We start from the raw sequence: 23,338 nt of genomic DNA on the forward strand, positions 1-23,338 counted from the left end.
TCATAGATTTGCATTTAAAGTAAATTGAGTAAAATCTGCTTGAGGTGAGTGCTGCCCTGCATGAATCTGTTCTGAATTTGTTTATGAAGAAAGTATGTGTGGGGAATAAACAAGAGGAGCTGGAGATGTGTCCATGCCTGTGGGGGTACGATCTTACTGGCATTACGGAGATGTGGTGGGATGGATCCTACGACTGGAGTGTTGGAATGCAGGGATAGAAGCTCTTTAGGAAGGACAGGCAGGGGAGACGAGGAGGGGGTGTTGCCCTCTATGTCAAAGACCAGGTGGAGTGCATGGAGCTCCACCTGGGGTCAGATGAAGAGCCACCAGAGAGCTTGTGGGTCAGGATCAAAGGGAGGGCAGGGACAGGGGACATTATGGTGGGGGTCTGCTACAGGCCACCTGACCAGGAAGAGCAAGTGGATGAGGCCCTCTACAGACAGATAGGAGCAGCCTCACACTCACAAGCCCTGGTCCTCGTGGGGGATTTCAACCACCCTGATATCTGTTGGAAGAACAACACAGCACAGCATAGGCAGGCCAGGAAGTTCCTGGAATATGTTGATGACAACTTCCTTCTCCAAGTGATAGAGGAGCCAACCAGGAGAGGGGCTATGCTGGACCTTGTTCTTACCAACAAGGAAGGGCTGGTGGGGAATGTGGAACTTAAGGGCAGCCTGGGATGCAGCAACCATGAGATGGTGGAGTTCAAGATCCTCAGGGCAGTGAGGAGGGTGCACAGCAAACTCACTGTCCTGGACTTCAGGAGAGCGGACTATTTCTTCGTCTATTATTCTTTTTCTTTTTTTCCAGTTCTCCAGAATCTGACTTTATTATTAATTTATTTTGTCCCGCAACCCTTAGCCATCTGTATTCTTGGATTCTGACTATTTTACATTATGCAAGCTGTAGGCGATACGCAGCTCCTAACCCAAACCACCAGAAGTTGTCATATATTTTTCGTATGATATTTACAAAGGGCAATCTCTCATCATGAAAATGAGTTCTGGTGGTGAAATGTCACCTGAAGCTGAAACATTAGCTGTGCATGACATTTATGCTATGAATAAATAAATTGCAGAGCTGCACAGCTGCTTTACCTTGAAACCGTATCTGGGGGAAATGCTATACTTTGAGCAGAAGCGTATAGTTTGCTGTGCCAGTTCAGGGGGCAGGACCTGCTTGGCCAGGATAGCTGACAAAACCCTTCATCTGTTATTTCTACTGCATCTCTCCCATTTCTGTGATTGTCACCCCGATGCAGCAGTCACTGTGAAAACCAACACGGACTGTTTTATTCTCTGAAAGTTTGTGTTTGGTTAGTTGTCGAATCATGGCTTGTGATGCTACTTGTACTTCTGTTGTCAGGGATTTAAATTTGATGATAAAACCTTCTGAGTTAATTTGTCTCAGGCCATGAACGTTTTTAGGTACCATTTCTGAATGACTGAAAGAATTAAATGCAGTATAAATAAATAATGAACTTTTCTAGAAGTCCGTTTAAGGCTTATCATACGTCCGTTTTGTCTGCATTTCCAGCACATAGATCTATAAAATTAGTGTAATATTTCCTCTGTTTTTAAAGACACTTATGTTTTCTTTAGTGTTGAGGAAAAGTTCTGGCAGGCTGACAGTAACAGTCACACACTGTGGGCACAAATATCGAAAACACACTAAAGAAATAAAAAAAAAGCTTGCTTACTTGAGGTGACTGAGGATGGCTTAGATTCCCAGGTGTGGCATGTATACTGACCAGAGACCAATGTAGCCATAATGTTCGCAATGGTCTAGAGCTCTCCGCCCTCTAATGACATTTTGTTGGAGGAAGAATGCTTATCAGGGAAACTGCTGTGCTCCTTGTATCCTTCTCTGCATTAGAAACATTCTCTGAGTAAGAAGAGATGGGTGTGTTGGGATCAAATATACTGTTAGATGTGACATGTCTAAGCATCTGTTTAGGTGTGCATAGGCAAGGGGAGTAGGTGCTAGTCGTGCTTCTAAAGTAATGTTTGTGTTTGCAGTTAGAGTAGAGCTTTCAGAGAGAGAAAAACAGATTTATTTTTTTTTTAAATAAAGTGCAAGGGTATTTTTTCCTCCCTCAGAACTGAGAATTGCCAATATATAAACATTTCAGAGAGAATTTTACACCACCTCATCTTTATGTCAGGCAGCATTTAATGGTTGAATGATCTTCTGCCCCAGGACTTGGCAGCTATCCTCCAGGGGCCGACTTTGAGGATTACAATGACAGTCTATCAGTGGATCTTTTCCAATATAAACTAGACTAGGACCATTTAAAATCAGTTGCTATCAACAAGTCAGATTAACTTTATTTATGTTAGAGGCTTTCCTATTAGTATTTTATAACAATGTGGAATTTTAATATCCAGAGGGGCTGTTCCTGTTGTTGGTGTGATTTGGGAATGTTCTAATTCATGTGATTAAGAGCAATTTACCTGATTTGTTTCAAAATTATGTTATTTGTAATGTTCAGGTCCAATCAGTGTCTAACTCAGTGTTCACACAACTTTTCCTGCTTTTTACAGGTGGAAATAACACTTCAGGATATCAATGACAACCCACCAGTATTCCCTACAGATATGCTTGATCTGACCGTAGAAGAGAATATAGGAGATGGATCTAAAATATTGCAGCTGACAGCCATGGATGCTGATGAGGTAGGAACATGGTTTCCTGTTTGAATATCTGAACTGAAAATGCTATTCTGGACATACAACTTGTTCCCTTATTACCTTCATGAGATCTTGGCCTTGGGAGTCATTGTGGTCATGCTTTAAACTGCATTGGCCACATCCACAAAACTGTGTTCAGGATCGTGGGCTCACACACAGGAAAACACACACATGAGCAAGTGACAAATACTCTGTTACCTGAAGGTTGCTCGCTGTCTTGTATATCATGAGTTGATTCTTTCCTAACATCTTTTAATGAGCAGTTCCACTAATGACAAAAAATGCCCCACCTTTTGGTTTTAGATGGTCTTGTTTTTATCAGTCTCATCATACACTATACCCGCTGAGTTGGCAGAGCTGCTGGACCGCCCAGCTTGTGGTAAAGATTTATTGACATTCAGTTTAAGACCACAGCTTTATATATCAACTAACTTTGGAGCAGAGATGTCATAGTCAAGCCCAATGTCAAGGTCTCTAATAAAACTCCATGTGAGAAGAGCCGTGGAGAAGAAGAAAACTTTTGGTAATGCGTGCTTACCCTTTCACGAGAAGTACTTAATCGACTAAAGAAAGTTTTATTTCACCAAAGAGAGGGGAAAGGAAGTAATGCTAAAATACATGCTCTGTACATGAACTTGTTTGCAAAATGTTTTTGCCCACATAGATTCATTACTGTCAGGATGCTGCACCTAAGGAGCTATTAAGAAACCAACAAAAGCCTTTGAGCAACTGATGTTAAACAGTTGGCCAAGCGGTCAGTGAGGGATATTGCGGTCTTTTATGTGTGTCAGGCAAACACATGCAAATATAGTTTGATGTATTCATTTATCTCGGAAAGTAAGTTACGTGAATGTTGATCATACTGTTTCGTTCACTTGAACTGTTTTTATTTCCTCTGGGGAAAGGCTTAAAAAGTCAATATGAGCATGCAAATAAGTATGTGTTGTCATTAAAATATAGGGTTACACTTGACAACAACATGCAGTTCTCTCATTCAAATAATAAGGTAATTCAACCCCCTCAAGAGAATTTTATTTCTAGCCTTTTTTTTGCGTTAGCTTGGTTAGTCGTCCTGTGATTGTAAATTGATGTACTTAATCTTATACTGCAGAGGGAACCACTGGCACACCCCCAGGGATTGTAACAATGTGATTATGAACTTGTTTTTCTTTACATTTTCTGGTAGCAGCCTGACAAACAGACAAAAAATAGGATTTTGGAAAAGTCCGTATCTGTAACCAAAAATTTAGCTGTTTTTCTTCAGATTAGGAAGGAGTAAATATTGAACTACCTCTCTCTGCTGTGATATTGCAAACAAATATCTACGATTTTAGCAATGCATTATGCTCCTGCCTCTTTTTGACGATTCCTAATCTGCACCTAATATGTTATCCATTCTGAAGCACTCAGTCCAGTGGGAATTGATTTGTTACTTTAGCCAGAAATCAGTCAATCTTTTTATAAAAAGGGATGATTTTGTTTTGCCTATCAGGACATTTGTAACTCAAACCCTTTACAAAAAGCCCAAGCTTTTTAGCAACTTGCAGTTTAGGGTCAAGATACTTGCCTTGTTTTTCATATAGTACTCCTGCAACGTTAACACTTTTCTGGCTTCTTTCTTTACACATGTATATACGCATATGTATACGTGTGCAGCTCAGTAAGACATGGGTGCATGGGTATGCTGCCTTTACTATGTGCTTTGATTCTGAAAGTTTTAGCTTTAAAAGGGTAAGTGACAGAACCCTAAAAACTCATGCTTGACTTGTGTACAAGAATCCTTCTTACAAATATTTTCAAACGATAGTGTGAAGGCAGCAAATTTCAAACACTTTATAATAAGGACTCTGTAGGGCTCCGAGAAAAGATGTAGTGACATTCTCTAGGTGTTAAGAGGTACCAAAGGCTTTAACAATTACATCTTCTGGCACTTTGCAACTTTTTAAAGCCAGTTGTCAATGGGAAATGTCTATACAGCTTTTTAATAGGTTTCACATATCTGTATTTTGCTGTGCTTCTCACCTAGCTTGTACAGAGTTACTAATTTGATTAAACCAGTATAACGCGTGGCGGCTGTTTTAGCCATGCTCTACTAGGAGAACGCTGGCTAGTCAAACAAGCGGTGAAGAATGTGGTCACTTTTGAAACCTTAGACTCTCATCAGATGTTTTTGCTGAGCCACACAATTGCAGGAAAGTGTGTTACGTCCTGCAGGTACACCTGAGCAAGCAGATGCTGTGTGCGCTGAAGCACTGCGTGCAGCTGGTCATGGCTGAGTACCTGCAGACGCTTGTTTTCTTTCTAAATTTCATTTTGTCAGTTTGCCCTGTCCAGCTCTTTGAAACAATGCTCCAGAGAAAAAGTTTGGCGTGATGCACTCTCATAAGGTCAGGTAACTAATGCTTGTGTCTCATCGCACAAATATGAGCGGGTGTTTATCTCTGTTAATTTGCTGTTTTAGGCAGGAGTGCTTGAACAGCTATGCAATTTCTTTCTCTCTCATCTCTTTGATCTGTTGTTCACTGTGGAAGTACCACTCGCCTGCCAACAACAGGTTTCAGCCACAAAACGTGAGCTCTGGCCAGGCATCAGAGCAGGGCACAGCCAAGGGCCGTCCGCAGTGCTGCTCACTCACCAAAGTGTGTTTTCTTACTAATAATCAGTGATGCAGACTGGATCCAGGTGACTTTTTTCAGTGTCTGTGATAGGGTAGGGTTGAGGCAAAATGCATTGTGTCAATATTTTTTGAATGCAATTTTCAATATTTTTTCCTAAGTTTTAATTTCAACTTTTAAGGAAAAAAAAATGATGATTTTTCTGTGTACAGTTGCTTTTCCTTCATTTTCTTTTTTAACTCAAATGCTCAAAGCCATATGAATCCTTTTTTTCCAATGACAAATGAGACATTTTGTTTGACCCCAAAAGCGAATGCTTTTGACTTCCAGGGACTGCCAGCTCGACCCAATAGATCAGAACTGTGATTTTAGCAACACATGATTTCTCACTTGGAGGCTGTTTATCAGGGATAAATGCATCTCCCGGCATAAATGGGCCCCTGGGGAGCTGCTGCGAGGCGGCTGTCCAAACGTGGTTCCCAGGAGTTTCTCCTAACTGGGAGCTGCAGCTCTTGCCATGCGCAGTGGCTGGTGGAGCTGCCCCATGGCCACCCCTGGTCCTCCAGCCTCGCATCCCTCCTTCTCTTCCTCCCTCCATCTCACCTCCAGAGAGTGGGAAGGAAGGGCAGAACTGATCCCACTGGCAGGAATTTAATATGAGCTTTGAATGTAAAAGAAGAATAAACCCTGCTCCCTGTTAAGAGGGAAGATGTTACATTGCTCAGTGATGCTGGTTTGAAATTAAAACAGGTATCAGAGCTTTATGGTATCGACTGGATGCGAAATCCTTCTGTGAACTGTAGAGCAAAAAGTGTCTGGGTAATCTCGTCATTTCACGTCTCATAAATAAAAACTGTGTGCGTATGCATCTTTACTGGGGGACTGAAGCAGGGACTGGGCAGGAAGGCTGTTTATTAAAGGAAACTGTTCTGAAAAGTATTCACCAAGTGCAGTTACTGGAACGATTCTTGTCTTACTGAAAATTATGATGTGGTTTTCCTGGCAAATAACTTGATTTGACCACTTCTGTTTTCACGTAGGGAGCCAATGCCCTGGTCACATACACTATTATCAGTGGTGCGGATGATAGCTTCCACATTGACCCTGAGTCAGGAGACCTGATAGCCACTAAGCGCCTGGACCGGGAGCGCCGCTCCAAGTACTCCCTGCTGGTTCGTGCCGATGATGGCCTGCAGTCCTCAGACATGCGGATAAACATCACTGTCAGCGATGTTAATGACCACATCCCCAAATTCTCCAAACCAGTATATTCTTTTGACATCCCAGAAGATGCCACTCCAGGTAAATAGGAAATGGCCCTGAAATTGACTAAAATTTTCTTTTTGTCAATACAAAGGGACTCAAGGGGGAGGGGGTAGCAAACCTGACTTGTTCAGGATGCAGCAGATGCTGAGGGCATCTGTTGGATGGGATGGAGAGATGAAGTGAATCATGTCACGCTGAAAGTCTGCCTGCTAGGAAAACTGTATCGCTAGTGGGGTCAGACTTCTTTTAAATGGGAAATAAATGGTTGACACTCAAAACTCAAAATAAATGGTTGACACACTAGATGCAGAATAGGAATTATGTGCGTACCCCGATAGAGGCCTTTGAGTGGTAGTACTTAAAAAATAGGAAGCAGAAAAGTAACAGCAGAAACAACTTACAAGATACAAAGAGTCTGACTTATCACGAAAATATGCCACAGTGATGCTAGTATTGATTTAGCGAGCCATCTTCCGTGGATATGACTTATAGTACTTAATCCATGAAGGGTAGGATCACAAAATGGGTAACTATTTTGTAATCAGCAATACACTGATTCCTTAATAATATTCCCTACATGCGCTCAGTTACTAACCCTAACATCATATTTCCTTGGTCTTGTCTTTGACTCCTGTTTTGACAAGGTTTTTTGTACAAAATGGAACACTTAGCTAGTTAATTCTAGTTCCTAAATATGATCACCAACCTCTTGCCTTGCTGTTTTCCTCTTTAAACGTTTCATATGCAAGAGTATTTTGGTGTTTGAAAGTTAGGTCTTAAATAGAAACTCTTTAGACCCCCCAAAAACATTTTGAAAAGCTGTGCTATATTATGTGTCTCAAGATGAGAAATGAGTATTACTTGGAATAAAAAGTTTCCAGTGTTTTAGAGTGATAGTAAAAAAGCAGTATCTGCCAGTATTAGTAACAGAAGCATCTTAGAAGCTTGTTCTAAAACATGAATAAACAAAGAAGGTGTAAATGGCATGGTGACAGCTTTCAAGCTTTTATTAGGGCTTTGACTTACAAGCGTGGGAGGCTCAGCTCCCATGACAGCCAAGATTACCCCTGTGCCTCCAACTTTTGCCCCTGTCCCACAGTCACAGTCCCAAAATTCAGGGGTGTTTTGCATTAAAGGATTATGGTGCTGAAGCTGTGCTTCAGGAATTTGATCTGGAAGTAATCGAGATGTCTGGGTAGCATGGGGTGGTTTGGTTGCTGATCCCCAGCTATGCTCTTCCCTCTTCTCAGTCTGAGTCCTGAGGCTCAGTCTGTTTTAGCGGGCCTGGAAATGGTGAGTGTAATTCCTTCCACGTTAAGATGAGACTTCTCTTTTTAATCATTGATGGGGTGTAGATCTGTGCCTTATTCCTGGCTCAGCAGTGATGGATGCCAAAGGAAGAAACTGGCTGATTTTGCACTTGAAGTGCTGCAGCTTCGCCTGTTCCCTTCTCCGGTGGCCGCGGAGCAGCCGGCAGGCTCACCTGCAGGGGAGGCAGCACGAGGTTTCCCCTTCAGAGCTCCATTCTCTGTGCCAGAGCATCCCCCTTCCCCTTGCAGTCTAGCAGCTGCGGATTGGGAATGATCCCTTCCCCGGGCCCCAGCACGGCTCTCTGCTGTGTTTCCCCAAGCCTGCATGCTGTGCAGAGGTCAGCAGCCCTCTGATCCCTCTGTGCTGGAAAACTCGCCGGAGGGCTGATGATCCCATCCAGCATTGGGACAGCCCTCTTAACCAACTGATGCACAAGCAGAAATGTTAAAGCATTAAGCAATCAAATTGATGTAAAAGATACCAGCAAATTCAGCTTTATTAAAGGAAGTTCTAGCACTATTTTTCATTTTGATAACAAGCAGTTTTCATTGTCATCTTGCTTGAAAATAGTTAACTGTTCTGGAATGCGTGTAATTCATCTGGTTCAATGGAAAAGAAATTAAATTATTTACTTTCTTGGAAATTATCTGATCTTAATTATAATTGGTGTTCAAAATACTAAATGTGACACAATTTCCAAACTTTAGTAAGATAGGTCAGTCATGCAAACGCAGCTATGCAGAAATGAAAACAATGGCACAAATTCATAAGGAGTTGAATTTCAAAAAACATTGAAGAACAGACCCCTATAAGGTTTCCAGTTTTCTAACCACAGTTACCCTGAGAAGGCACTTTTTTAAAAAGTAGAGCTGGGATATTTGGTATGTACTGACATTTCAGTTTCTGCATTTAGAAAGAAATATCTAGAAGGTTTCAGAACTCATATTTTTCTGCAGGGAGATGAGGATCCTTTGAGTAGCAGAAAAAAAAATACCTATCAGGAGAAAAGGTATTTTTTGCCCCAGTTGATATCTAATCTGTACAAGTTCCTGTTTAAAGACAAAACGAAACATTCTTGGCCATTTCTTGGCTTTTTTTAGTAGCCCTTTAAACTAAACATCATTTTGAATACTGTTCCTGTCAGCCTTGAAAAAAACCTTTCATAGAAGTTAGTCGTAAAATATCGAGGCTTGAATTTTTATCGGAGGATACTTCTTATTCTACAGAGCTGGTTGATGATGATCTGGCTCTGATCACGCCAGTGACCTGCCTTTTGTGAGTGACTTTTTTTGCTGTTCTGTCATGCTGTGCAGGTTCCTTAGTGGCAGCCATTCTAGCCACTGACGATGACTCCGGTATCAATGGGGAAATCACGTACACCGTGAGTGAAGATGATGAAGAAGGTATATTCTTCCTTAACCCCGTTACTGGAGTCTTCAACCTGACCCGTGCACTGGACTACGAAGCACAGCAGTATTACATTCTTACCGTCCGCGCAGAAGATGGGGGAGGCCAATTCACTAGCATCAGAGTGTACTTCAATATATTGGATGTCAACGACAACCCGCCGGTGTTCAGCACAACCTCATACAGCACGTCTTTGATGGAGAACCTGTCTCCAGGATCTGCGATTCTCAACTTCAGTGTCACTGATGCAGATGATGGTAGGCGTTTCCTCATATTCTGTATCTCTGATGATAAATACCTGTTTCACATTAGCAATATATTCAAAGACTAGTAGAAAGGGCAAATTTGGGCTATCATGTGCTTAAAATCACTGCATGCTGTGTAAGTAGAGGTTATTTTTCTCATATTTTACATTAGGCTTAAGAGAGTGGTTTCTTCCTTGTTTTTGTTTGTGGTAAATTAAGGATAAAGTTAAATACTCTTTCCTTGATATTGTTGTTGCGGAAATGAATTGCAGAGCTGCATTTTGAAGGCCATGATTTCTCCCCTGGTGCTTAGTTTGCGTATTTAAATTAGAGCTAAGTGTTGTTTCAGATTTGTTTTTTTTCTTAAAGTTTATGATATATTCTAAACAGAGTTCTGTCAATGTAAGTCTTCATCTGCAATCATCACAGCAGATATCCTTACATGTAATGTAACTTTTCAGTGTATCATGAAGAGAATTGTGATCTACAGGGTATAGGTAGTGGAGGCTAAAAAAACCCATTAAAAGAGATCATGGGAAAATTTCTCTTTAAAATAAGCTTTAATCTTGGGATTATTTATGGCATCTAGAAGGTGTTAATGTGTTGGAGTGTAAAAGATACAATCTTTATAGCTTGCTTAAGCATTTTGCCATACAGTTTATGTCCAAGCAAGAATAATTATAGAATATGGCCGTAAAATACATAAAAATCATTCCTTTCATAGTGTACTGCATTTTATTAAGTGTCCACAGACATTAGTCAGGGTGACTTACTCTAAAATTATCCATAACACTCATACTGACTTTACAGGTGAAGGTTATTTTTGTGACATGTTAAGCAACCTTATCTCCTCTCAACTTGACAATAGCCCTGCAAAGCTCATAGAAATGTCTTACACCGAAATGTGTGCTTCAAGCACAAAGCACCTACATGCTTCAAGGAACACCAGTTTATGCACACAAAGTGACTGAGCCAATCAAGATTATTCAGTAAAACAGTTTTTCCTCAGGAAATGCTGGGTTGTTGAACTCAAACATTCTTGTGGGGACATCAATTTTGTGCTGATGGATAGAACTTTCCATGGTAAAAATTGTGCAACTGGTTTTGAGATCAAACTGAGAAAGTGAGAGAGAAGAGGTTCCGTAAGATAAGTCAACAAGTCAAAAATTATAACTTGGTGATATTGGCTATTCTTGCATGAATCTGTCTTTCACCACTCTTGTTAAAGCTTTTATTTTATGTAAATGAACTATAAATTGGAGGAGGAAACTATAAACTGAGGCTTGCATCATGCATATCCAGGGAAGATATTATTCCTTCAGACCTGCAGATAAAGGGGTTTGTGTCTAATCTATCTCCTCTCTTATTTCTTATTTTCCTGTTAGGAGTATAATACTTGGTTTCAAATCTTTTTACAAGTTAATTTCAATTAACCATTGTGGGTCTGTTCTCCTTTTCTCTTGCACCTCATGCATTAATTTCCATCTGCACACAGTGAATGTGAACTATATCGTAGCACTGACATATCATTTTACATTCATCGTGCACTCAGTTACGAAGGAAGCAAATGAGCATTTTAGGTGCAATACAGTGAAAAGTCAGACAGATATCTTGCCCTTTGTATTTTTTGGCACGCTTACTTTTCTAACAGTCTGGATTTAACATTAATAGGGCAGAGATTTTATTCCAAGAGCATGCCAAGTTGAGTTCCCCAATAAGACTGTAACTTCAGCAAATGTTATGGTCTACTGGTGTTTCTGTTTCAAGCCCAAACTTGTTTTCCTGTTTTTTCTTATGTTTATCTAGACGACAGAAATAACTAGTAGTATACTCCTCTGCATGTGGCTCACAGATAGTGCACTCGATGCACAAGAATACAATTCTGTTGATTATTTGTGTTACATGATCCCATAGTTTGAAGGAGCTCTGAAAGGACATTGTTTCATAATGAAGTATACCTGTTGTTTTAGGATAAACACTGATAAAAGACAAAAAAACATGGTGCTAGTGAAACTGCTTCCATTGTCATTTTCTTGTTCTACACAGCCCTTGGGAAACAATAGCTTTTTGTGTCGGTTTGGACAGTTTCATATACAGATGCATAGTAGATATCAGCTGCAGCTCTCAGTTATTTACAGAGCAGTAAAGAACTCAGTTTCCTTAAACACATTTATTTTGAGATTCAGATTTTAATTTTTTCCACATTGAATTAACAGGGGAAAAAAAAAAAACACAATGTTTTTTTTCTCAGGGCAAAGCACATGCTTGTCTGTTTGTTAAACATTAGGAAGATATTCCTCCAGGAAAAAAAAAACAGTAGGATTTCCCAGTTAGAAATCTGTAGGTATTTACAGAAGGGGAGGGGGGAAGTAGAATTTTTTTTTTTTTTAAACTCATTGGTAAAGAAATAAAAATAGGAAAAAGACCCTTAAAAGAGCATCATTGTGAAACTGGTGCTTCCATGCCTGAGCTCTCACTCAGCGTTTTATCAGATTAACCCTCAGATTAAATAAACCCAGAGCTCAGCAAAGAGGATGCCCGTACGTCCTCCCTAAGAAAAACCCAGCTTCAAACCTGGGGAAAGGGCATGGATGAGGCACAGGATTCCAGCTTGGTGTGCTGTATTTAAAAAAGAGTAGTTCATTAAGTGGCAGTCCTGGGTCCACTGATCTTTAGGCAAATCTCCTTCTGCTTCACAGTTTAACCTATATAAGCTTTAGCAGCATCAAAACCTGTGAGAATGTAGGACAAGGAATGAAAAGGTACATGAAGGTGAGATAGATAGAGCAGAAGAAGCAGCAAGTTGTGTAGGAATAAACACCACCATAAAAAACACTGGGGAAAAGAAGAGTATTTTTAAAAAAAATAATTTACTTCTGTATTATCTAATCCCTACCCATTTCGAAAGTCAATTGACAAAAATCTTGAATTGCCAGAAAGTACTTTACTGAAATCAGGAGACTTTCATCCATATAATTAGTCATTTGAAAATACATCTGAACAAGAAATAGAATAGCATGAAACTTTCACAGTGCTTCACTTGATCAAAGTAATGTAGAAACACTAATATCTGGCATATAAATGCATTCATTTCTTTAATTGCATTAAAATATTTTGTCTTTCATGTTCAGTTCTATTTATTTTATAATTAAGTTCTTCCTACAACAGAAGAAGAGAGAGGGAAAGATGCCAATTAGAGTAACCACTGGGGGAAAGACAAGACTAGAGTTCCTGAGTCTGAGCGTAATCAACAACAGAGATTAATAAATCTAATGTAGGAATAATGTTATTATCAAAGCAATTCAGTCAAAGGGAATGACAAAACGGCACAGCAAAGTAATCAGCTACTTAAGCAGACAGCTTGGTTTGTTTGCATGAAAAAGTGAGTTTGAGGGGTAAATCAGTAGCGAACGGTCTGTTAATTTGCTAGTTCTAAATCTTAGTCTTTATGACCCAAAACAAGAGAACAATTTTCAAAATTAATTAAAATAGGAGTAAGCAAAATGTATATATAAATATATGATAGAAGACTCGTTTCAATTAGGTGTTCCCAAAAATTAGTTGTCTCCAGTGAACTCTGGAGTGAAAGCAGCAACATACCTTTGTTTCCAATGTGACGTATTTAAAGTTATTTCATAGGCTTGTCAAGATTCAGAATGCGTTTCCCTTACCGGAATTATAAATCTCTCCCTTGACCATAATTGCTAGTTATGTTTCGATCATAAGATGAGGGCTGTTCATCTGATATTTTGAAATACCATGCCATATATGGGAAGCATACCTCTCCCCAGTATTCACTCTTGGCTTGCTCCAGCTAGGCTTGGGAGTTTCTGGTTGTGCGTTTTTTTTAATTGAGTGGAAGAATTCATGAAATAATTACATTAATAATAATCTATCTTAGTGGAACTGGGAGAAAGGACCAAACCAGCTGTTCAGTGAGCAGCAGAGCGATTGACTCTTGGTTTCTGAAGGAAAACCCTTCACAACCATTATCCCTAACCTCTGCAGATGGGGAAAATTACTCATATTGCCACTGTGCAGCTCCTGATGAATGAAAGAGAGATGAGCTCTGCTGGCCGGTCCCTCTGCGGCTGCTCCAATTAACATCCTTCCCTCTCTTTCTCTTCAACTCGTCAGAAAATAATTATTTCAAAGGCTTCTGCTCCACTGTGAAACTCGTCTGAAATGAGGTGATGGATTCAAAAATGGTGATGAAGAGGCTGAACAGGCAGCATGATCATATTGTCCTCATTTCTATAGGAAATGAGGCCATTAACAATTATAACTAGGTCGGTAGGATGAAGTCACATTCTCTCCCTTTCTTTTCCCCACCCCACCAGGCTCCAACTCACAGCTGTCCTTCAGCATCGCGTCCGGGGACAGCGCAGGGCAGTTCGGCATCGACAACAGTGGGGTGCTCAGCATCAGGCAGCCTTTGGATCGGGAAAGCCAGTCTTTCTACAGCCTCGTCGTGCAAGTCCACGACATGGCCCTTCTCCCCACCTCCAGGTACACAAGCACAGCCCAAGTTTCAATTATTCTGCTGGACGTGAACGACAGCCCTCCAAGCTTTATCTCCCCAAAGCTGACTTATGTCCCAGAAAACACTCCAATAGATACGATTGTGTTCAAAGCACAGGCGACCGATCCCGACAGCGGGCCAAACAGCTACATCGAATACAGTCTGCTTCGGCCACTGGGAAACAAATTCAGCATCGGCACTATTGACGGGGAAGTGAGGCTTACCGGGGAGCTCGACAGAGAAGCTGTGTCTAACTACACCTTGACTGTGGTGGCCACAGACAAGGGCCAGCCATCCCTTTCTTCATCTACGGATGTGGTAGTTATTGTCCTGGATATTAATGACAATAATCCACTTTTTGCCCAAAAGCTTTATAAAGTAGAAGTGGGGGAAAACACTTTGACAGGGACAGATTTAATACAGGTGTTTGCTACAGATGGAGATGAAGGTACAAACGGGCAGGTCCGCTATGCCATCGTGAGTGGAGACGCCAATAGTGAGTTTCGGATCGATTCTGTGACAGGGGTGATAACAGTTGCCAAGCCATTGGACAGAGAGAAGAAGCCCTCCTATACGCTGACTGTTCAGTCGGCCGACCGCGGGAGCAGCCCAAGGACCGATACCACGACAGTCAATATTATTCTGAAGGATGTCAATGATTATGTTCCCACATTTGAACTTTCTCCCTACTCTGTCAATGTCCCTGAGAATTTAGAGATGCTCCCAAAAGTTATTCTTCAGGTAAGTACGTTGTGCAAATGAATATGTATCTGCTACAATTATTAATGTGCCTCAGTATACACTATTAATGTATACTGTCTTTCCTCCAGAATTAAAAAGGTGCAAAAGTTGCCTTTTGGCTGTAATCTAGCATGCAGTGGTTGTTGGTTTGTTTTCCTTTTTGTCTGTTGGGGGGGGGGGGGGGCTGTTTTTAACCAAAAGTTTATATTCTGCTTTGGAGTTTTGTTTGTTTTTTCCCTAGCTGTCTTCCCACCTACACTAGGACTTTTAACAGTTTGCTCTATCTCTCATCTCAATCTCAATTTTCATGCAACAATTCTCTCAATCGGATCATTTCCTACATGGGATGAGGCTCTGTGCCAGGTGCTGAAAGAGCAAATGGATTCAGCTGGCAGGACATGCAGTGCCTGCTTTGATATGGAGCTCAGTCTACACCAGATCATCTGTGGTTTTCACTGAGCCCCAACAAAGTCTTTACTGTATTTATGCTTGAGAAAAATAAGTAATCAACTACTTAATATTTTCGAACTACAGTTTTAATCCATCACCACTGTTTTAAGTCATTTTACAATTACACCTAATTTATATTAGCTCTTAAAGCATTGGGGTTAATTCAATTCATTCATTTACATTATTGTCATAGAGAATATTTCCTCTATCCCAATAAAATTTTACAGACCTTGCACTTGTCACTTCTTGATATTTCTTCCCACGTGTTTGAATTGCTTTTGTAGGTTGTAGCAAGGGATGATGATCAAGGCCTAAACAGCAAGCTTACTTATGTTCTGGTGGGTGGAAATGAAGAAGGAGCCTTTATTCTCTCAGCCAGCGGAGAGCTGCGCTTGATGCAGAGCCTGGACCGGGAGACAAAGGAGCAGTACATACTACTGATCACAGCTGCTGATTCAGGTAAAGCAAACACACAACCTCTTCTGGAGAGATTTTGTTGAGAAAGCATTACATTCTGGATAGAAAAGAAATGTTTTCCTGATGGTCTAAAACTGTAGTGGATAAAGAGGGTACCCAAGCTTCAGTTTAGATCTCCCTGAGGAGACCTGAGTTTATGGAGGGAGTTCAGTTTCTGGAAATCAGGATTTTATCCTTATGGCTAGTTGTCTGGTATTAGTAGGACTCACTATGGATTTTGGTGGATTGATTTTTTCCCCATAGTATTAAGTGGTCCTACATAGGTCGTGAGAGCCTCGTGAATGGCAATGAAAAAACCCCAATATACATGGCAATAAAACTCAATATAATGTTGTCATCAGAAATGTGCAGACGGGTCAAATAAATAGCTAGAAAACAGCTATGGACTACTCAGTTAATCTTACCAAAACCTTATCCCTGAAAAGTAATGACAATTTATATTTCAACATTTTAGTTTTCTGCTTTGCTCAGCATCCAGTCTTATGTTTGCTCCAGAATCCCAAATGTATTCCAAGCTCCCTCAGTTTAAAACACAGCCATAAATCCTTGCAAAGATTAATTGCAATTTCACTTGAGGTGTTTCAGCATAAAATTCTAGTTTCACATTTTGGTATGAATATTAGTAATGAAGACACCCTGCATCATGTTCTGGACTGATCTCTGGTCCCCCACAGTCTAATGGATTTAATTTACTGCAGAACTTGTTCTTACTTTCTAATAATAAAAATAGAAGCAATCCCAACTTGTTGACAAGTGGATACAATTTTCTTGTCTGCCATATTGTGTGCAGTATCTTGTGTCGGTGACAGTATCTATGACTTATATTTTCCTATTGCAGCAGTGCTCAGGTATTTCACAGTCTGAGCACAGCTGAAGCTGCAAAACACAATTGTAGGACTTGACATATCATTTGTCTTGTACTTTGGCTAGAGATACTGTATGCATTGTCTTTTTACACTGGCTTTCCATTACTCTATAGCCACAAACTGCTCACTTGTGACTGGGCTTGCTTGGGGTTGAATATCCTTATGCTCCTTCAGAAGCTGAGGCTGGATGTGTAAGGGATAGCAGATCCCTGATGTCTCTTTACTCTCCCAGTCCAAGTTTGCAGAAGTCAGTTAGGACTGTACAGAACTCAGCCCTACATACTAAATACCCAAAGTCTAAACTGGTAAGGGGTGTCACACAGCCAAAAATTTTTGTTCTTATTGGAAAAAGGAGGGGAGCAAGGAGTCCGTTTTATCCCATGCCTAGCACCATGTGACAGCCAAAAGTTTCACAATAGCACAATATCCTTCTAGACTCTGGTTCTTAAAAAATATGAAATCTGGGAGAAGGTTTACCCAACCATGCCAAATGAAAATATTTATTTTTGTGTTGAGAGACATATGAGTCTCAGATAATCCAGGGAGAGACTTTAATATGTGAAGTGTGCATGGGCCCTTTGTCATAAGCGGCTGAAAAGAACAGCAACATGTTTCAATAGTTCCTATGTTTAAGTATGTAGGTATTATGCTGATTAAACATTATTTGAAGCTTTTTTTTTCAATTTGTTATATTTCTGTAAAGCTAACTTGCAAATTATTATTCCTTCCCTTTGGTGTTAAAAGGTACTAGCAAAAGTGTTCAGAAACAGTTGTTCAGTAGTAACTTTAAGCTAAATTTAACTGCTCTGCTGTGTTTAAGTTTACAGTCTGACTAACCTGCAGTTAGTGTGATTTGATGTGTCAGCCAGCCTTGTGAACAACATGAGATAATACCTTCTGATTAGACTGAAGACTTACTCCAAATTCATACCATCAAAAAAAACCATTTTAAACTATGGTAGTCATGATTTATCTAAACTAAAACATCACAGGAGAATGTCTAGCTTCTGTGGAAGCCAACGCCAAAACTTCCCTTGGTTTTGTGGAAGCAGTATGTGGGCCGTAGTCATAATAGATACTTAAAGTGCTTTAAATAAGTTACATACTTAAGAAATTCTAGAGGATCCCTGTTATATTTGAATTAGTCATACTGAGATCAAGAAGTCTAGGTGGTAAAGAACAGTCTGGCAGATAATTCGTTGGAGACCTCTTTAAGAGCCATGTTTGTCACAATAATGTGGAACCAAGTTACAGGCTCCAGGATTTCTGTCAAGCTACATCTCAAACTTTATATTACTGTAAATTACATTATCATACATAAAATGCACATGTACTTCTGTAGACATTTGGCATCTGAGTTAGAAAAATGTTATGTGGGAGGAATCCTTTCTACAAGAGTTGCAGTTTATCAGAAGAACATATTACTTTAAAATACACAAAACATTACAAAAGCTACCAGTACAGGTATGTGATGGATATCCAGGTGGTAACACACTGACCTTTGCTAGTCAGTGCTTACTTCATTAAATAACGTGGTTCTGGCTGTACTACGAGAAAGATGGCAAAGGCACAATCTTGAAATGAGCAAGAAAGGTGTTTTGAGTATTATGTCCTTGACCAGACGCTAACCATTTGTAAAATAAACTCTCACAAGCATGTCCAGATCTTTGCCTAATGCAACTATTTCTTTAGAGTGTCATAGTTTGTATTGGTTTGATAATGCTTCTGTTCCTAGGAAGAATAATTTAGCATAGAGACAATTCAGACAGAAACACATGCACATAACGGACAGTGCTCCTCTGTAGGAAAGCAGTGCCTGCCAAAATGTTGAATAAAACAGATTTGTGTGAAGTTATCCACATCTGTATTATCTTTGAAAATAAATCAAGGTAAAGGTATTATACTTTGCACTTCGAGTTTGGCTTTTATTAGCTCTAGTGAACACTCTTTTGGATTGTCTTTAGCAGACCAAGCAACAGTCTTGCCATATATGGTGCATCTTATTTAGGTTTTTTACAGATAAAAATCATAGTAGACATCCAGATGCAGTTAACTCTGGCAACGTCTGGGTAGTACATCAAGGGCAAAATTCTGTCTGTCCAACCAGCTTCCCATTTTTCTTAGGACCTACATCTCAATTTTTATAGGCAACACTGACTAGCTTAAAACATTAAAGGATGAGATCCTGCTCCTATAGAAGTCTATGCCAGCTCTTCCCTTTCTTTCAAGGAAGCAGACACAATACATCCTTACACAATACACCTTCAGACATAAGAACTGATGGATTTTCAGCTTGGTTTTGGCTGTCTTCCTGATCTCCCTATACATAATCAAGGATTTCTTGCATTTCTTATGTTTATTATCATTTCATCAACTTGTGACTGTGGTTCTTATAGTGTTACCCTAGCCTGTGTATGGAGAAGTTGATGGAAGGATTTTTAATTTTTCATAAATTTTATCTAGAGTTGTCAGTCCAAAGTATTGAAAACAATCCATGGCCTCAGAAGGCGCATCTACTTTGGCAGTGGCTGTTATTTCATCCTTAGTACCTTATGGGCTTTATTGCACATATTGGCAGCACGTACACTGAGTCTGTTTGCAGTGGGTGAAGGATGACGACACCGCGAAGCAGCAGCCTGCGCTCCTGAAGCGTTGAGCCGTCAGTGATGCGGTGCCCATGCTGGCTCGGGAGTCTCTGTGCTTCATAATGCCAATTTGTGATTGCCATAATTGCCGACTTGTAATTCCAGAGCCCAGATTTCAGTCCTGGACAGATGAGAAGAGTTGTTGAGTAACTGAGTGTTAGGAGTTGAGCTGAGAAGGTCAGACAGGGACTGCTGGTGGGACCCTGCGCACCAGCGGTGGAAATTCAGGAAGTTGTTGGAAAAAATGCTTTCCCAAGCAAGAGCTCCCCTCAGACCTAGAGAAGTCAGTCATGATACATGCATTGTCCTGGCTTTGGCCCAACTATTCCTTGGCTTTGCCTGCTATCCTCCACCCATTCCTCAGGGTAGATCTTGGGTCGGCAGAGAGTCTTCCCTCTGCTCTGGGGGAGAGAAAAGACTGATAAAATGTTTTCTGGTTCTTGTCTCAGTGATTTGTGGCCACACAGCCTGCTTCATGCCCAGTTTCCACAAGACAGTCTGCACAAAGGTTCTTGATTTCAGCCTTGTTTAATCATCACTCCTCCCTCACTTCGGCACTTCCACCCTGCTCTAACTACTGCTGGCTCTCGGATGCTAGGCTGCTGCTCAAAGCAGTAGGGATTTACGGAGACATGCAAACCTTCCCTCATGAAGAACATTCAGCATCTTCCAGAGCTGTACACCTATGGTTTTGATTGGGAAATAAAACATAATTCAAGCCCAAATTTCAGCCATCCCAATTCAGAGCCCCTCTTGCAGCACAAGCTGTGGATCAGAGTGCATGAATTATAAATAGAATGACAGGCAAAATGATGGACTGTGGAATAACTTGATAGTGTTTAGATTGCAGATGCCCCCCCAAAATGTCTGCTAACATAAACGCCAAGAAACCTACATGCAACTACTTGAATGTATGGGTCTTTATGGGTCTGTTTCTGCCACATAAATCATTTGGTTTGCTTCACTATACCCTTCCTCACGGCAAAGTGGTTGGGAAAAGAGACTTTCTAAATTTTTTTTCACCCCATCTGGTGGGGATGCAGTGCTGGGTAAACATTCAGTTCTGGCAGAATGACAGGAACTGGTGCAAAGGTTTTTATCATCCCTGTCTTTAACTCTTTGAGCAGTTTTCTGGAGAAAATGTTAGCATTCCAACAGTCCTCCTCCTTTTATTTATTGGTTGCAGGGATGTAAAGTAGCACATCTGGAAACCTGCTAGCTGCCCAGGACTACTGTTTAAATAAACTGCAACCACCATCTCTTGCTTCAGTTGGTCAGAATGGCAGGTTGCCACAATAAAACCAAAATCAAAATGTAATGTTTCTAATTAGAAGCTATGTTCATGTGGGTTTTTTATAATTTTTTTAAAACAATGTATTTACTGATTTAGATAAATAGTTCAGAAAGAAATGAATCAGTGGGCTGACTATTATATTTAGTTAGCTGTTCTTTGTATACATCCCTGGCCTATATGAAGAACAACCATATGTTTTTTCTTTAGAAAATGTTGGACCCTGACTTATGCATTCTTTCCTTCAAGAATGCAGGAGGGCAACCAAGCAGAGAGGGTATATCCTCCTCGGGAATTCTGTTTTGAGATAGGCTTTTTATTCCTTTAAATTCTAAAATCAAATAAATCTGATAGTGTAGTTGTGTTATTTTTAAACACATTTTAAGATACTGCCCAGTTTGGGGTGACAAGTAAAGGACAACTGTATTTTCATATTAGGAAAACTGCAGCCTCCTTATTTTCTAGTAATGGTAAGAAAGAGTCTTGAGGATTAATGTTGTGTGAGATTTATGTGACTGGGCTTAAAGACATTTATACTCATCCTATGTTCTTAGCATACACTGTATTTCTACTTAACAGGCAGTCTACAGTGTGAAAAGATGTTGCCTTAAAAGAATGAGTTGTGTTTTTAAAACAAATTCAGCTATTTTTTAGAGGTTGGCACTGTCAAAATAAGCAATTCACAAGCTTCCACTAGAAATGTCCTGTTCTCCATGCTTTCTGTGTTGTGTCTAAATATACACATCACTTCGGGATTTGTGAGCTAAATGAAGCTGGTGTATGCTTACCTTGGTGCTTGGCAGTTTACATGGTGACTGCTCTCTTTTATGTAATTGTTTTATGCCACAGCTGTTTCAAAATGAATGTTGGTTTCTGTCCCAACCCCATTTATTTCCTTGCTCTTATTGAAGCTCTTCCTCTTGTCAATGCTGTCTACTTTACTCTCTATTTTATTTGTCTATTTTACTTGTTTTATTAGTTTTGCTCTTTTACTGCTTGTACTAAAACTATCAGTTTAGTAGTTTTGTGTGATTTTTTTAATTTACTTCTAAATCACATGATAGGAGAACTGAAATGGCGACAGACTAGTTTCTTTCGCATTACCATAATCTCAAATTGGGAGAGAGAATTGAGAGTGGCTTTTTGTAGCTGTGGGAGGCTAATAGGAGGATCTTACCCTTTCACAGAGCCTAGAAGCTGTTAGCACTTTTAAATTTTTCTCCAGAAGGCAAAAGCTCAAAAAGCTATTTAGGAAGCGGGATTATGGCAAAGTCAATCTGATGTCCCCTAGAGAGTAATTGTCAAGGAAGAGAGCATATCCATGTCTATGTGATGTGACACATTTCCTCCCCAAAGGAGATGAGGGCTTTAGCCCACCCCTTCAGAGAACTGCCCCGCAAGGTGCATAATCCAGCCTCAGAACACCACTGGAGGGATTTAGTCTTCTATTTGGAGTTAAGCCTTCATTATTAGGTCACTATTTTCAAAACAGTTCAGTGAGAGCCTCTGGGCTAAACCTAAGCATATATGTTCTCTGGGGTGGGGTGCAGAAGAGATGTGTATTCAGATTGGCAAAGGGCTCAGGCTGGCCAGCACAAGCTGAAATATCTGTGAAAACAATGAAAGTTCGTTTTTCTCTTGGGTTAAAATAATGGACCGAACTTCAGCTTCGAAACCAACTGAAACTGATGGTGGCTTTTATTTGGACAAGGCAAACAGAGTTAGAAATACGTGTTAAAGATATTTATTCTCTGTCATACTTGTGGACTTTTCTAAAAGTTCCTCAATTTAAGTGCACGCCTCTCCATTCAAACATTTCTCATGTGTTTGATTCCCTTTCTGCTCTCTGTTGGGGTCATGGAGAATCCAGGAAGTAATTGACAGGCTTATTTAGGATGAGATAAACTGCTTCTAGCTGACGCTTGTTGGGTGAGCTGTTCTTTGTTTCACTGCATTCAACAAGAGAAGAAGGAGGGAAATTATTTTAAATAGTGTAAGAACTTCTAATTTGCTGCTATTAATGGATGTATAAAATCAACCGATTACTAAGCTATAGCCTTTAGAAGTATTATTCTTTAGAAACAGGTCTTCAGAGATTTTTCATTGACAAAGACAGAGGTATGAAGGTTCAGAAATTGAGGTGTTAGAAGAGAGCTAGAACTGGAAAACAAGCTAGACTGTAATGCTTAATATGTAGGATTTAGTGGACAATCAAAAATTCCAAGGAAGAAAGAATTGTCAGTTTGTAAATTTTCAGGCTGTTACACTTCCTCTCTTATCTCTTCATTCATCTATCTTGCTATGATTAGTTTGGAAGTTTTAAATTTAAATTAAATCTAAATTCTTCTCCTGCTTACATCACTTTTATAACTTCCAGTGTGCTAATGAGTTCACTGACTGTCATTGTTTTGCAGAAGAATAAGATAACTTGAGCAGTCATTATGCTGTGCAAGGAAAATTTCTCAGCCTTTGAGAAATACAAAAATTTTCCAGTCTTGGCGATCTTAAACTATTTTTTAAATCAAATGTTACACCTTATAAATTGAAAGTCTGCTAGATCATTCCTCAAATACAAAGCTTCAGTTTCAGGAAGCCTTAATTGCAAGGATAAAATGAGTAAAACATGCACATATGGCCTGGACACTTATCCTGCTGGTTCATCTTCACTATTTATACAGGGTGTTTTTAAAGCATAATTCAAAATCGTTCATTGCAGGAGCTTTGCTGTGGGATGTTCAGGAGTCACAACCAGTCAAAAATTGCCTTAGTCAGCAGTCCCTGTGGGAGCCAGCTTCTCTATTTTTTCTAT

The 23,338-nt window shown here is 40.0% G+C and overlaps 1 protein-coding gene across 1 annotated transcript in view; it reads left to right on the forward strand.

The window, feature by feature from the left end:
* FAT4 (FAT atypical cadherin 4) overlaps positions 1–23,338 on the forward strand; it is a gene marked incomplete at its 5' end in the record, with an annotated part of 136,197 nt that overhangs the window by 66,545 nt on the left and 46,314 nt on the right. The window contains 5 exon segments of the mRNA XM_010075276.1: positions 2,547–2,678; positions 6,349–6,610; positions 9,199–9,549; positions 13,878–14,800; positions 15,535–15,709. Of these exon segments, the coding sequence (XP_010073578.1) occupies positions 2,547–2,678; positions 6,349–6,610; positions 9,199–9,549; positions 13,878–14,800; positions 15,535–15,709 (1,843 nt within the window).

This window comes from Pterocles gutturalis, unplaced genomic scaffold (assembly GCF_000699245.1).
Source record: "Pterocles gutturalis isolate BGI_N339 unplaced genomic scaffold, ASM69924v1 scaffold15052, whole genome shotgun sequence".
NCBI classification, from domain to species: domain Eukaryota; kingdom Metazoa; phylum Chordata; class Aves; order Pterocliformes; family Pteroclidae; genus Pterocles; species Pterocles gutturalis.